At 41.8% G+C, this 15,739-nt stretch overlaps 2 protein-coding genes across 2 annotated transcripts in view; both read right to left on the bottom strand.

The window, feature by feature from the left end:
• Positions 1-15,739, bottom strand: part of LOC125898743 (uncharacterized) — a 233,730-nt gene that overhangs the window by 215,222 nt on the left and 2,769 nt on the right. The gene's annotated exons all lie outside the window — the stretch shown is intronic.
• Positions 136-13,915, bottom strand: cdx1b (caudal type homeobox 1 b). Its single transcript, XM_049592714.1, has 3 exons — positions 12,533-13,915; positions 3,515-3,663; positions 136-2,350 (listed from the first exon to the last, which is right to left on the bottom strand). Exons 1-3 carry the CDS (start codon positions 13,032-13,034, stop codon positions 2,105-2,107), a joined length of 897 nt encoding a protein of 298 aa, XP_049448671.1. The 5' UTR covers positions 13,035-13,915; the 3' UTR covers positions 136-2,104.

Genomic DNA, 15,739 nt, shown 5'->3' with positions numbered 1-15,739 from the left:
TCAGGATCCTCCTGGTCCAGCTGGTAGGAGGCCCCGGGGCAGACCCAGAACACACTGGAGGGATTATAGATCTCATCTGGTCTGGGAACACCTCAGGGTCCTCCAGGAGGAGCTGGAGAGTGTTGCTGGGTTTGCTTGGCCCACTGTCCCCGCGACCCGGCCCCGGACACGCAGATGAAAATGGATGAATGGATGAGTCTGTAGTATATCACACAGAAAGCGTTTTATCAGCTGGAGGCGTTTTTTTCTTATTGTTTTTACTGAGAATTAAACTTTTTGCTAATTTTTGCGTTGCTACGCACCTTGTGTTTCTGTGCTCTATGTGTTTGGTGTTTTTGCCAGAGCGCCCTGAACTCCTCGGTTGAAGAAAGTTCAATTCAGAGCATCCAGTGGAATGATTTGAGAGGCAGGCCTCTTCACAAAGTTTACCAAGTTTACAGTTGGTAAACAATGGAGGAGAAACTGGTGGTAGTGGTTGCTGGATACCCAGAGCTATACGGCCTGATGATAGACAGCAGGTTGTCAAACTGTCCCTGAGTCGTCCTAAAATATGGAGGAGAAGCTCCTGGACCAACTGGTGGTACTCCCCATGATCCAGCCTCTTTTTTAGGGTCTCATGTACCCACACAGATCTCTGTTTATCTGCTGACAGCCTCTCACCCTCAACCAGAGCTACAGACAGCACCCTCTGCCTCAACATGGCAGCAGCTACACACTGATTACTGCAGGATACACAAACTGTAGACTGATCACACAGGAAGGTTAGGGTGAGGAGGTGATGGGGTGGTTGCCTGGCAACAATAAAAAGGTGCAGCAAGTGTTTTTAATAGTGGCATTCAATTTAAAAAAAAAAAAAGAAAAAAAAAGGCAATGCCGTGCGCCTCACATTTTGCAACCTGCAAAACCTTTTCTGTGTGATCGAGGCCTAACTCTGCATCTGATTGGCTCCCTCTGACATCCTGACCCCTATCAAACCAATCTCACTTCTCCTGCCTGAACTTAACCAACCAAAACGATCAAAGGCAACGAGTGCAGTCAGAGGGAGAGCAGGGCGGCTCGTTCCTTTTACCTGATTTAAAGTTGAAATAATTAAAGCTGGCAGTCAGAACATAAAACTGTGTGAGAGTTTCTACGTTCTGTAATATCGAAGAGGTGATTGAAAGAAAACCTTTAAATGGGAAAAACACTTTCAGAACCAGTAACTCGTCCAACTCTCTAAGTCTAGTTCAGACCAAAGATTCACGACAAGACGAAACCTTTTTATATGCTGCAGAGAAAAGTGTCAGTGTTGTGAACTGATCAGAAGCACAGAGAGTTGTTGACTAGAGATGATACGCCGTCTCATGGCGGTCACTTCCTGTCGATGTCACAGATCAGAAGCACAGAGAGACGTTGACCAGAGATGATACGCCGTCTCGTCGTGAATCTTTGGCCTGAAGTGGACTTTACGTTAAGCACGTTTGTCCTGAAGAGTCTGTTCCTGATCACGTCCTGCAGGGCATTAGATATACAGAAACATAAACATGCTGCTGTCACATGACTTTATTTTCCTCTGTGGGTGAGAAAACATTTCTGAAAGAGGCAGAATAAATCTTTTTTTAAATGCATCATCATCATCAAGCAAAAAACAAATATCTGGAAACTTGATTTACCCTGAACATCATGAATTAAGTAGCTTTAGAGTTAAAAAACAAAGATATGTTTCACACTGTCTGACAGTATCGTCTCGCCTGCTCGCTGCAGCTCTTTACTGAAGCTACATGAGTTGTACAGCTGCATCGTTCCATCAGATGGAAACAAGAATATCAAGTTCAGCAGAAAAGTTTGGAGAAAAGTCCGCAGTGATTTGGACTCGTTGCAGTCAAACAGTTAGCTGTTAACGTGCAACCAGGCTGACGTCCCAGCAAGCAAACATCTGACCACAATCATCTGCAACTGTCAGTGACGTCGCCCAACGATATTTTCTCACACTGTCAACGAGCTTTAAGAGGACGACAGAAACGCGGCAGGAGGTGATGAAAACAGTTTCTCAGTCCATCGGGGAGAATTTTTTTAGTCCAGATCCCCAACGCTAGCGTCCGATGAAACATCTCGTATCCTCCTCTCAGTACTCCTCTTTGATGTTCAGAGGCAGGGAGGAAGGCGACACCAGCCCATTGCTGCCGCTGCTGCTCGTCACCATGCCCACGCTGTTCCCGCCATTTCCGTGCAGGCTGCCGCCACCTCCTCCTCCGCTGCCGTTGCTGCCGGTGGGAGGCGTGGGCGTGGTGGTGGAGGAGGCCGGCTGCTGGAGCTTCTTCTTGTTGATCTTGCGCTCTTTGGCCCGACGATTCTGGAACCAGATCTTCACCTGGGGCAGAACAGAAGACATTTTTATTTCTGCTTTAAGAAATCATGTTCGTATAATAACAGGATATCTGCAGGATTCTGGAAAACATGAAAAACTATGTGACACCTGAAGTACCAGTTCAGTGTTTCTGCATGTTTTAACCTGTTTACTATTGATAACACAGACTCGCTGTATTTTGGACACTTGACCTTTAAATGTAAATTAATTATAAAAATAATAAACTTTATTTTTATAGCAACTTCCATACAAGAAATGCAGCACACAGTGCTTTACAGTAAAGGCAATATAAGCACCAAGTGCTTCACGTCATGAGATGAAATAAATCCTAAAAAGTCATAAATCATGACATCACCAAATCATTGAGTTGTTAAACTATAAATTATAAAATGAAGTAAGATTTTAAAAGTGTTGCAGCAGCATGAAGCGTAAAAAGAGTTTCAGACCTGTATGAGGAAGTCAGAGCGAGTTAAAGTCTGAAGTGAACAGATGTTTTTCTATTGACAATTTGAAGACAATTTGACATGGTGGCCAAAAGCTGAACTGCGCCGTCAGGACCCATCACGTGATGCTACTAGGGCCAAAACGACTATTTCCCATCGACACAGACTGTGAAAGAGATGTCTAAAGTTCTGTTTGGGGTGTTTTAGCATCACAACCCTCAAAAAAAGAGTTGTTTCACTATCAGGGTTTGGCCTGACATCATTTGGATAGCCTAGAAAAGTTGCAAGACTGAATACTTTTATCCCCATTCAAGTTAGCAGAGCGCTAAACCTGAAAGTAGCTGCTCGGCCACACTCAGTCTTTGTTAGTCTTTAGTGCACTTTCTCAATGTGAAAGATCTGGGTACTGTTTTTAGTAGGCTACCGTGGATATTAAGCCCTTTGGTTTCATGTGCCACTGAGCAACTTTAATAGGAATGAACGCAACCCAGCCTACAACACTGTGTCTTAATACATTCACGGTTTGTTAACAATTAGAGAAATAAAATAAAGCTAGAAGTTTAATTTTTTTTTAATCAAAGGTGTTAAAGGTTAAACGCAATAATAATCACGTGATTACTTTAAATCTCAAACATGTCGTACTTCGTATAAGATCCAGTAAAAATGCATTAAAACAGTTCTGATCAGTAACATGGTTTTATATTAGCCTCGTGTGTTGGCGTACCTGTCTCTCTGACAGACCCAGCGATGTGGCGAGCTCCGCCTTCCTCCTGATGGTGATGTATTTGCTGTAGTGAAACTCTTTCTCCAGCTCCAGACGCTGGTGGTCCGTGTAAACCACCCGGTACTTGTCCTTAGTCCGCGTCTTTCCATCTGTAAAACATACAAACATAACCATGTTAAAGGAAATAAAAAAAGTGTTGCACTCAGAGCTGTATTAGTGGCAGTGGTAGCTAAGAGTATCACCAAGAACACGAATAAAAGTGTTTCCAAAAATCTCAAACAAAAAAACTGGAATGCAAAGAAACAACTACTCTTGAGGACACATCAGTGAGTTTGATGACGTGATCCTGAGTTAACTTTATCAAGAAGGACAAAGCCGCCAACATCAGCCTAAAATCTGATAAGTGTCCAGAACCAGCTCCCACACAGTGGTCCAGTTATAGCTAACTGATGATCCACTAACTTTTTGCCTTCAAAGCAACGCTGCGTTACCACCGTAGTCAGTAAGCTAGCCTGCTAACATTACCAGCTCCACTCTTATTACAGTCACATCATTAAAGAGCAGGACAAACCCACTATAGTTAGCCTAAACTCTGATGTAGCATTTAGAAGCATCCAGAACCAAACAGTGTGTATTCCCGGCATAGCCCTCAACCACACAAAAACATGTAGCTAGCTAATGATATGCTACTCTTTACCTGGATGTAATGCTACTACTGTAGGAAGCGTCCTAAGCTAGTTAGCCAGGCCTGTTAACACTGGCATCTCATAGTGGAGCAGACACATTGTTTAATTTGTTCTTTATAGTTTTAATCTTTTGTTTTTGCTTTTTGAAAGGCTAGAGCCCTGAACATACTCCGCAGGGACAGAGACATTTGTTCTTTTTCTCGAGGTGGCAAGAACAAGAACAAAGTTCTTTCTGGCCAGGACATTTCATACTTCAGGAGGAACTCCTGCAGAACTCCTGGGGAGTCCTCATAGGCCCCTCCCACTACCACATACATCACATGCGCTTTTCCACATTAACCACGCCCACTTCAAATTTCTGACCAATCACACAATAGTTCTCGGAATCACACAAGAAAAAGTTCTGCCCAGATGATGTGTCGAGAACAAGCTGCAAGAACTCCCAAACCAGGGCTGCAAGAATCAAATGACATCATTCTTTTGTACATGTACAGGCCTTAATTAAAGACTATAACCTCCAAACTCCTTACACAGAGTAGCCTATGACCGTTTACAACATGATTAAGGGACAGGACAAAGCCGCTAATGTTAGCCTTTATTAACATCCAGAACCAGCTCCCAAACAATTTGTGTTCCTAATCTGTGACCTACAAAACATAATATGGTTAGCTAATGATATGCTAACTCTCTGCCTCATAATAAATGCTAGGTTACTGTTGTAGGAAGTATCCTAAGATCGTTAACCAGGCCTGATAACATCAGCATCTTATTTTAAAACAGACTCACTGTTGAATCCATTTTTTACAGTTTTACTTTTTCTGTTTGTTTTTGGAAAGGTTAAGAAATAGACACACACCTCAAGTTCTATACAGAGGAGCCTAACATTTAAAACATGATTACAGAACAGGACGAAGCTGCTAACGTTAGCCTAAACGCTGATTGAGATAGCATGTATCAGCACCAAGATAATTTATTAAGCCAATGTTATGCTAACTAATGCTACGTTACTACTGTAGGCTAGGCAGTGAGCTAGTTAGCCAGGCTTGTTAACATTAGTGTCTGTTAGAGCAAACACACTGTCAGGTTTTTGGGAGGTTTTCGTTTTAGAGAAGTTTTAAAAACACATATCACGGTCACAAAAATCACACCATCTGTTAGCATGTAAAAATGTGAATGAAGCATAGGGACTGGTAGTATTTTATATTATGTGTTATAAACCACTCATATAAAGAGACATCAGTACAGTTCCTGAACAGACTGATGGATCTGTGTGTTCGCACCATGACTCCTGTATTCAAATAGACGACCTGCCTCAGGTGGATTTGCATAAACTGAACTCATATCAGCTTCATTCATTTATGGACTTATGTGTTCATGTGTTACTGTTTAACTCTGTCACACGGTCCAGCTGTTAAAACTGAAGCTCTTACTAATGATCACTAAACTTTATTAAACTCAGTGAGCTTTGTGAGTGGGAATCCAGAACGTTTCCAAAAATATTGAATGTGTAAAACTAAATTTAATGGAGGTGCATTGTGCACAAGACATCAGGAATATTTCCGACACTCCAACACTCCTTTAGACACTGAAGATTATTTAGCACGAATAGCAGAGAACACTGAGACGCTGTTTGTTTGACAGTGCAATTTATGGTGCATTTGAGACTTCCAGTTGCTTTGAAATGTAACTCCACAGTGTCACAGTGACGCAGACCTCCTGTCTGTCTCTGTGAGCTGAAACCATTTCCCTCAGTGGAAACAAAGCTTTGATTTACTTTAATTTCACAGATAAGAAACAATAAATTGTGAAGACAATAAAGCCTCCACACACTGTGTGTGATTTATCCTGGCTGAAATATGAGCAGAGGAAATCTCTGCTAGCTGCTAGGCTAATTTATACAATGTAAAATGCCATAGGCTTGTGCTAATAACATTAGCATGTTGTATCTGTGGGGAAAATGTGTCCAGATAAAGACAAGTGTTTGTCTGTGAATGCTGCGAGTTATAGTGAAGCTGATTTGTGTTTGAGACTGTCTCTATTAAGCCATGTTTAATGTGTGTTTAACGTGTGTTTAATGTGTGTCACAGAAACCTCCACTGCTCACTAGTGTTTTGGAGGTGTAACTGCAGAGTGACACAGACACACCAGTGCACAAGTATAGATGCTCACAACAGCGTATGTGAAGTGCGTAGGGTCTGCTGCACAAGTATAAATCCCCCCTAAAGGATGTTGCCTTCATCTATGGGACGCCTGCTCTACCCACTCACCCACTAGGTGCCCCCAGTTGTTAACTGTTTCCTGTTTGCGAGGGAGTTATTTTGCCCTGATTAATCAGTGGTGTGTTACGTAGGCCTATTCGTCCCGTCAACACTCCCATCAACAACAAACACAGTATGATACGTAACGCATCGCAGGCAGACCTGACCGACACTGAGCGAGTGGTGCTATGTGACGAGTTGGGATGAGAACGAGTTGGTTTTCTACTGCTGATGGGAAAGCAGTCGAGCATCTGTTTTTCATAGGTTTTCTCATATTTAGAAAAACCTTCGTACACACACCAATTCTGGGTGGAAAAGGGGGATTACAGAGCAGCGAGCGTCACTGTAGACTCTCAGTCTGGTTTCATGACATTTTTGAAACAAACAAAAAAAGATGAAAATCAACACCAGAATCACCGAGTTAAACACCTGCTAATGTGTCGCTAACTATTTAATTAAAGGACACACAACAGTCACACATCTGCACTGAACTTAAATCAGCAGCTACTGATTGGTCCAAAGGCCTGGGACAGAACAAACTGTCCAAAACAGAAAGACACAAACTGAGACCTCAGAAATAAAATGCAGACAGAATGTCAAAACCCTGTGGAGGTAAATGTTGGACTCTCAGCTTCATTAAAGAGCCTTCAGCTCTCTTTAACACGCTCTGATTCAGTATTAACACTAAACACACACCAGTTTCTATAAGTGATGTGTCTTTAAACACACACACCGTCTGTCCTCTGATGGGGGACATCTGTCCCAACTTTCTGCTTCATTTGTCAGGAAGTAAAAACCTCCATCGTCAGATAACGAGCCGAGAGAGACGAGACGCTAATGAAGGAGCGTAAATCACAGAGCTCTTCAGTCTGTCTCTGCGGACGGAGACAAAGACGGAGACGGACAGAGGACTTACATTTATTCAGCACATTTACAGAAATATCTAGAACGTTTCTGTTCTCTCTCAGGCTGCAACTTATTGTGTTATTGAAGCTGAAATTATTTTCACATCATTTTAATCATTTAGTGTCATTACAGAGTGAATTATACTCTGTGTTTTCATATATCTGATGATGCAGAGACATAATCTGACAGCAGTTTGGACTCCTGAAGTGTTTGGTAGTATTTTCATTTATTCGTCCATGCAGGCGACAGTTGGTGAAACTCCCTGATCATTTAAAATCAGCTTACTCACAGTGTTGTTTTAGAGTTTATTAAACACTTTAAACATGTTCATCAGTATTTACGTCAGCCTTTAGCCATGTTTAAAGTTTTACAGAGACATTATAAAATCAAAACATTCAGTGACTCAGACACTCGAGACTTTACTGCCAAGAGAAATAAACAAATTTCCCCAAATGTTGAATTGTTCCTTTAAAATAAATCAGCTTCAGTTTATGAGTCGTTGAAACAGAAACACTGAAAGTCAAAAGTCCCCCAGCAGTCAAATGTACCTACAGACAAACGGCAAACATGGCGTGCACCAAAAATATCCGACAGTTTCTACAGTCAGGCTTCCACCTCACCATCTATACCAATTTCCCGCCTCCAAAAACGTTTCTCCCATCAAGTCTGTTTTTATACATCACAACTTCTCTGAAGTGGCGTGTGCCTCTCTCTGGCCTTGTCATGTGCGTACACAGTGCTTGTAAATGAGACCTCCAGGAACACAAAGTCGCTCTGATTTACTGCAGCTTTTTGTCCTGAACTGTCAGAATCACTCAGTTACATCCTGAAAATATCAGAATGAGCCTTTAAAACCCAAAAAACCTCCCTCAGGTAAAACCACTGATATTTACCAGAAGATAGTACAAGTACACGAGGGGAGTACATGAAGAGTATCAGTCATGAATGTTTTTTACTGCGTTCCTCTCCTGTTGAACAGCTCAGAGCATCTCAGATTTTTCACTGAGCTCGTTTAGTATCAGAAGCCCTTTCTTAAACAGGAGCTGTGCAAATTTCCAGGAAAGCCCAATCGGTCTTCTTTCAGCATTGGCAGTATAAAAACAAAATCGGGGAGTGCAGCAAAATGCCGCCTACCTACTTTTGTTTATACAGAATGTGCCTTTTTCAGGGCAATGGGGGGCGTGAGCAAGTAACAAAACGTGTAGCTCAGCGTGTGACGTAAACAGTGACGTGGGAGGGAAGCCGCGGCTGGTCAGTCCTTCGGTGATTCTCTCATAAGTCGGCCCGTCCTTCACCGTCCCCGTCATCTGACGGTTAATGGCCTCTTCGTTTGCGAGGACAAGGAGGGCGCGCAATTCCTTGTCTCCCCAGTTGCTCATCTTTACAGTCCATACATTATTACTATCCACCACCAGTGGCTCGCACGTGTGGCGTCATCAACAGTCCCTCCCGTTGCAGAAGGCCGCCTCGGTCTGTTTAAACCAAAAAGGTTCCGCCAATATGTCTACCCTACGAGGCGGAAAATTGGGCGCCTCAGATCAACACAATCCGGCTCTGTGTGTCTAAACGCTCGCAGCTTGCCGGCAAAACGGCCCAACATTCACCAAAAATCTGGCAGCGTAAAAGGAGCTAATAATTATCAGGACAATGAGTTCTGATTTAAACATTCAGCTCCGACACTTTCAGACAGAAACACAGACTCGTCAGAGTAACGTTAACAGATGTACTGAGAACACCATAAAGTCACAGTATTTATAGTCTCAAAACTTCCTCAACACTGCAGCACTGCGGAGCACAAACACACGTCAGTATTCAAACTACACCAGATTCATTTTTCACTGTTGATGGACAGAAGAGCATCAGCAGAAAGAGTGCACAAGTATCGTCAGCTTCATGCAGTAACAGCACATGGTGACATGTGATTGTGTGACATCATCGGTGTCGGAGCAGTGTGGAGACAGTTTGAGGTACTTTATGTACAGTTAGTTAGTCTGGTTCCCAACATGAGGGGTCGGGCCCCTCCAGAGGGTCGACAGGTAAATCTGAGGGGTCGTCACGTGATTAACGAGAGAACAAACACACGTGGTTACGTTTAGGAACAGGTTTTGGCTTTACAATCTTACAGGAAGTGAACACTGGCTTTCTGACTTTCTCTGCATTTACTTTCGTTACGCCGTGTTATCTCTTGACACCGCAGGGTGCCATTCAACAACAACAGCAACCTGCCGCCCAACATGCCAACGTGAGAGGACGTCTTTTTTCATCACTGTCTGACACTGGAGGTCACTGCCCAAGTGCCGGATTCTGACGACGTGGGAGTGAGACCGGCTTGGACAGGTCATGCAGACGTGTCTCTGTAAAGGCTCCAGCAGCTGCTGAAAAACACCAACCTGGCCTCACTCTGAAGTCGTCGAAAATCAGCATTTGGTCAGTGAGTTCTGGTGTCAGACACCAACGAAAAAACAACCACCGACTTTCACCAGGAAGCTGGTGTTCACTTCCTGTAAGATTGTAAAGCCAAACGCATGTTCTTTGTCTGGAAGAGACACTCCTGACTTTGACCCAACTCCTCTGTGAGACGCTCAGAGCGACACATGTGATATACAGAGTGAGAAAATCCTCGATGGGTCAAACATGCGCCAGACTTTGACCCAGGAGTCGGAACCTGAACCTCCACCAACACCTTTGACACCCAAATACAACAGCCTGACTTCTGTCCACATCTCACCCCAGACGACAAGAGACACGACAAGAGACACGACACACTGACTTCAGAGTCAGACCAGCTGAGAGTCACTACATTTATTCAAGCACTGAAGTACAAGTTTAATGTACATGTACTTCAGTGGAGTGTTTCCACGTGGCTTCGTCTCAGAGAGAAATACTTTTACTGCACTCTGTTCATCTGACTGCTTTAGTGACTCAACAGATTCAGGTTAGTGATGCAATATATGATCAATAATCAATGATGATGTATTATTACAGATAATAAAGTCATATCAGTTCCACCTTCACATCAGTAATATCACAGAGATTACTCTGAGTGAGTAAGAGTACTGTCAGCTTTAAGTAGTTCAAGTACAGCAGTGTTCTCACTGTCAGGCTGATCACAGAGGAGCTCCTGTGTCACTTTAGATTAACCTGTTGGTGACTGATGATCAGGTTCACACTGATCAATAAAAATCTGCTCTGATCGATGAATTGATTGTTACTGAGAGGAAGCCACACACACACACACACACGCACACACACTTCAAAGTGACTGTCCTCTTGTCCTCTCCGCCCAGAGACAAGCGGAGGACAAAGACACATTTACATCACAACAGCTTCAAACCAGCTCAGAGCGACTTCACACCTCTGATCCTGCACGAGACGAGACGGGACACGGCGGGAACAGGTCCCTCCTCCGTCCATTCACACACACACAGACACACACACACACACACACACACACACACACACACACACACACACACACACACACACCACATTAATGTCCACAGATTTGATGTGTGACCCGGGGCTTTAACGCTCCGCTCAGTTCAGGTTATTTTAACTTCTTCTGTTTTTTTCAGATCAGAAAAGAGGAAAAACCTCCAAATACACATTTAACTGTATTTATCTCCAGTGTGCAGACACAGCTGCTCACGGTGAATGAAATGTTCTCACGGCATAGTGAACTGGTGAACATGAACGCGCACCGTGATGCGCGTGACATCAGGTGGGAGCAGAGGAATAAATAAATTATATATTAATGAACTGACTTCAGATTTCTCTTCTGGAAATGTGCGCGGGAAAGCGCATATTGAATTAGGCCACGTAACAGCTCATCTGCATATTCAAACGCTTTCATAACATTCATTCATTCATTCATTCATTCATGCTCTGTCCTCACGGCGGTCTCCTCCATGCTCAGTGATCTGATACCAAGTGTTTCCATCTGCTTTATTTCACACATGAAGAAGTGTCTCGTGTTTTTGTCCTCGACAAATAAATAAAGTAAATAAATTAATAACATTGCAATAGAATACCAAACTGTCTTAATGCGAGCAATAAATTGCGGAAATTTCATATGTGTGAGCGTGAACCTGAAACATTCATCATCCATAAAGACAAAGATTTAAAATCTCAACATCAAACTGTGTCTGACGTCACATACAGAGAAACGTCACTGTTAAAAGTTTAGCTGAAAAAAATAAAAATAAAGGAGCGATGGAGGCGAAAATGTGGAAACTGTTATTATTATTAGTAGTATTACTATAAGGCTATATATATATATATATATATATATATATATATCTACTGTCGTCAGACACAGTCTGAGAGGAGCGTCTTTACTCCAACAGGCCTACCTTCTGCTACTACTACTACTAATAATAATGATAATACCAAAAATGCTAGGCCTTCTTATAGGATTATGGATATTACATACAGATTTTAACGTGTTTTAAACACATACAATATTATACACACTCAACACCTGGTCAAATGTTTGTAGTTATAATCATTATTATTGTTATTATTATTATTATTATTATTATTATCAGTATTATTAACCTGTGACGTGTTTAATTATTTGAATTTAATAAAGCTGCTCATTATTTTCTCTGTTTTAAAACCAAACATGATTTTATCGGAGCCATTTTATTTATTTAATTAATTAATTACTGTAGCTATTTATTTATTTATTTATTTATTTATTTCAGCTCACTCTGTTGCCCGACTCTCAGATTGCCTGTAGAAAGTTGCTGTGTGTCCGGACAGTTGAGGCTGATTATTGATTATTGATCCCGACAGTAGGCGCTGAAAATGAAACTCGGTGTGTGTGTGTGTGTGTGTGTGTGTGTGTGTGTGTGTGTGTGTGTGAGAGAGAGAGAGAGAGAGGCCGCTGTAGATATCTGCGGACAGATTTGAGTATCTGAGTTCATATTAAAATATGACGGATCTGTCATTAAAACATTTAAACACGTCATCAGACAGGTGAAAATAATTTATATTAAATAATTTAAATATTTAAATTGAAGCGGAGGAGTAAAAACAGAACACACAACTTATTAAGAACATTTTGGGGGTTTATATCTGCAGTTATTATAGAAATGAGATCATGTTTATATCTGCTCAGGATCTGCAGGTGATTATTAATATTAGATATAAAGAACTGGTCTTACTGGGGTTAGTGGGCGGCGCGGAGCTCCGGCGGATCCAGTCGTACGGGTTCCTCCTCTGCGGGGATCCGGGGGACAGCTGCCCCGCTGAGGCGTTCAGGGCCGCGGGCAGCAGCGCGGACGGCTGTCCGGGGAACTCCGGGGGGCTGAAGCCCAGAGGAGGACCCACCACCCCGGGCACCGTGGAGGCGGCGGAAGTCCCCCCGGCGGCTGCGGCGGCTGCGGCTGCGGCGTAGTGATGGGACGACCAGTCGTCCCGGGCCGGCGGAGGAGGAGGCGGGTAGGCCGAGCTCCAGCCGCCGGGCCCCGGGCCGGGCTGCTGAGACGGGTGAGGGTCGTTGTTGATGCCGTGGTGGTGGTGATGGTGGTAGGCGGAGAAGTCTGAGTACTGCGGCGGGGCCGGGACCGAGAAGTTCTGCGGGCTGAGGCCCGGGTGGCGGGTCACCGGGGTCTGGTGCGGGTACATGGCGGGGTCCTTGTCCAGCTGCAGGTAACTCACGTACATCTTTCCAGGTGAGGGGACTCCCTCAGCATACTGTGGATCCAGCCTGCCTCTGTGTCCCCTCTGTGTCCCCTCGGTGTCCCCTCGGTGTCCCCTCGGTGTCCCCTCGGTGTCCCCTCGGTGTCCTCCCTGTCTCACCTGTCTGCAGGTGAACTGAGCTTCACTCTGTGTCCGAATCTCCACCTGTCCTCTGTTCTGTCTGCCTCTCACCTGGTCTGCAGGTAAAGTGAGCTTCACGGTGTGTTCTACCTGTTCACACCTCCACCTGTCCTCCGTCCTCTGTCTGTGTGTCTGTGTGTGTGTGTGCGCAGTCTCCCCATCAGCTGTCCGTTAAAACCTGCTGCAGTCACATGGTCACTTTTATTACTCTTATCTCCCTCCCTCTGCCTGTCTCTCTGTCTCTCTGTCTGCCTGTCTCTCTGCCTGTCTCTCTGTCTCTCTGTCTGCCTGTCTGTCTGTCTGTCTCTCTGTCTGTCTGCCTGTCTCTCTGTCTCTCTGTCTGTCTGTCTCTCTGTCTGTCTGTCTCTGTGTTTCTGTCTCTGCAGTGGAAAATATCAGTTAACAACAATGTTTTAATACAAACCCAGAGACACATTTTAAATAACAACCTCATGAAGTGAAGGAGGAAATGAAGTGTGTGTGTGTGTGTGTGTGTGTGTGTGTGTGTGTGTGTGTGTGTGTGTGTGTGTGTGTGTGTTGTCTCTCAGGCTGAGACACGCAGGGACATATGTCACTGTGTCTGTGGAGCTGACTCTGTTTGTTTGAGTTCATGTTGAATTTCAGTTTATCACATTTAATTTTGTAAAAATCTTTGTGCTGAGGTCTCATATGTGTGCTGCTCATGTTGCTCTGTGTCCACCTGAGGACACAGCTCTCTGCCTGTCTGTCTGTCTGTCTGTCTGTCGCTGTGTCTCTGTCTCATTTCCATCACAGTCCCGCTGCTGCATTTCAAAGGCCTCCATCAAAGGAACAAACACGGAGCTACAAATCACCTCTGAGTCACATCAGAGTCACATTAAAAAAAAGACTAACATGTTGTCAGCAGTGACGACAGCTCAGCTGCGTCACTCATTCGTTCATTTTTCATTCATTCATTCATTCATTCATTCAGGACGCTTCTCTTCATTTCCGTCCTGTCAGTCACTTCACTCACTTTTACTTTCTTGTTGAATCTGTTAGAAAATAATAACAATAATTGTGATCGTAACAAAAATACAGTAAATTACAAGAAAAACAAATCAATATTTTAATTAAAATATATAATCAAATGAATCAATAACAATACTAGATGATTAAACTAATAAATAAAAGAAATTATTATAGAAACAAAAAATAGAGTAAATTACCATTCAAAACACATTAAATCAATATGGTAACAAAAATACAATGAATAAATAAATAAATAAATAATAAAGCACAATAAAATATGATTCAAAATAAATCAATATGTTAAAATATTTACAATCAAATAAATCAATAATAATCAAATTATAGGTGTGGTCAAGTCAAAGTCACATCTGCCTGTTTTATATCCTTGTTTTTAAATAATAATAATAATGATATTATTATTATTATTATTATTAATAATAATAATAATAATAATAATAAAGTTCATAGTCTACATTCAGTGCCCTCACACCAAAACACAGGAAATAAGTAAATACTGACAAAATAAATATGCAGATCATTAAAACTTGTTAAATAGTAAAACTGAAATTCTTTAATTCAGTGTCATTAAAAACTATTTACTGTTGTATATATGTGTGTATGTGCATATATATATTTGTATGTGTGTGTGTTTGTATTTGATTTGCTAACATCGGTGACACTGTTTATGATAGAATACTCAATATCAATAAAATATTAACAAAAAACAATTCAGTGTGTTTAAAATCAAATTAAAGGACAAATTAAAGTCAGAGTCAAGTCTTTGTTTTACTGACAAATAATAATAATAATAATAATAATAATAGTTCTTATCCTTGTTCTTTGAGCAGCAGGAAGTATTTTCTCTTCAGTGATGTTAAAACTGTTCAAACTAAAACTTTTCACACTATTTTAATTTTCAGGATAAATGTCACTGCAATAACAAACCTTTAGGAGATAAATAATAATAATAATAATCTAAATAAAGCCATAACTCTTATTTATTAACATCATCTTCTAATTTAAATAAATGGTGAAACAAAGCATCAAAATATATAAATATGATGTCATTAGTGACGTCTCCTCTTCAGTCTGCACTCACTCTGTCATTTTATCACTGAACACATTCAAATCTGATTTTTAATCTCGTTGAGTCACAGTTTATATAATGATGTGTTTTCAGTCTGAATAATTATCATAACTAACTTTTTCTTTGTCACATAATAAATATCAAACAGGCGACAGGAAATACATTTTAAGATGAAATGTTCCTGCTGAGAAATTCAAAAATAAGAATTTAATTATGCAGCAAAAATAAGAAACAAACTGTGAAAAATATTTTTTAGATTTGACTTTACTGACGTTGTTTCTCCTCAGAGATCTGCAGAAATCAGTGGTGATGAAGTGCTAAAGTAAAACTGAGGTATTTGTTCTAAAGTATTTTCATTGTATCCTGTTTTATACTTGAACTCCATCTCAGAGGAAAATGTTGTTTTTATCCGATATGTAAAAGTTTCTTCTGTTAATGCATAAATTCTATTTGTATTTGATTATTTTCACTG

The sequence above is a fragment of the Epinephelus fuscoguttatus genome, linkage group LG12, assembly GCF_011397635.1.
Source record: "Epinephelus fuscoguttatus linkage group LG12, E.fuscoguttatus.final_Chr_v1".
Lineage (NCBI taxonomy): Eukaryota > Metazoa > Chordata > Actinopteri > Perciformes > Serranidae > Epinephelus > Epinephelus fuscoguttatus.
This window is presented reverse-complemented; position numbering and strand designations above follow the sequence as displayed.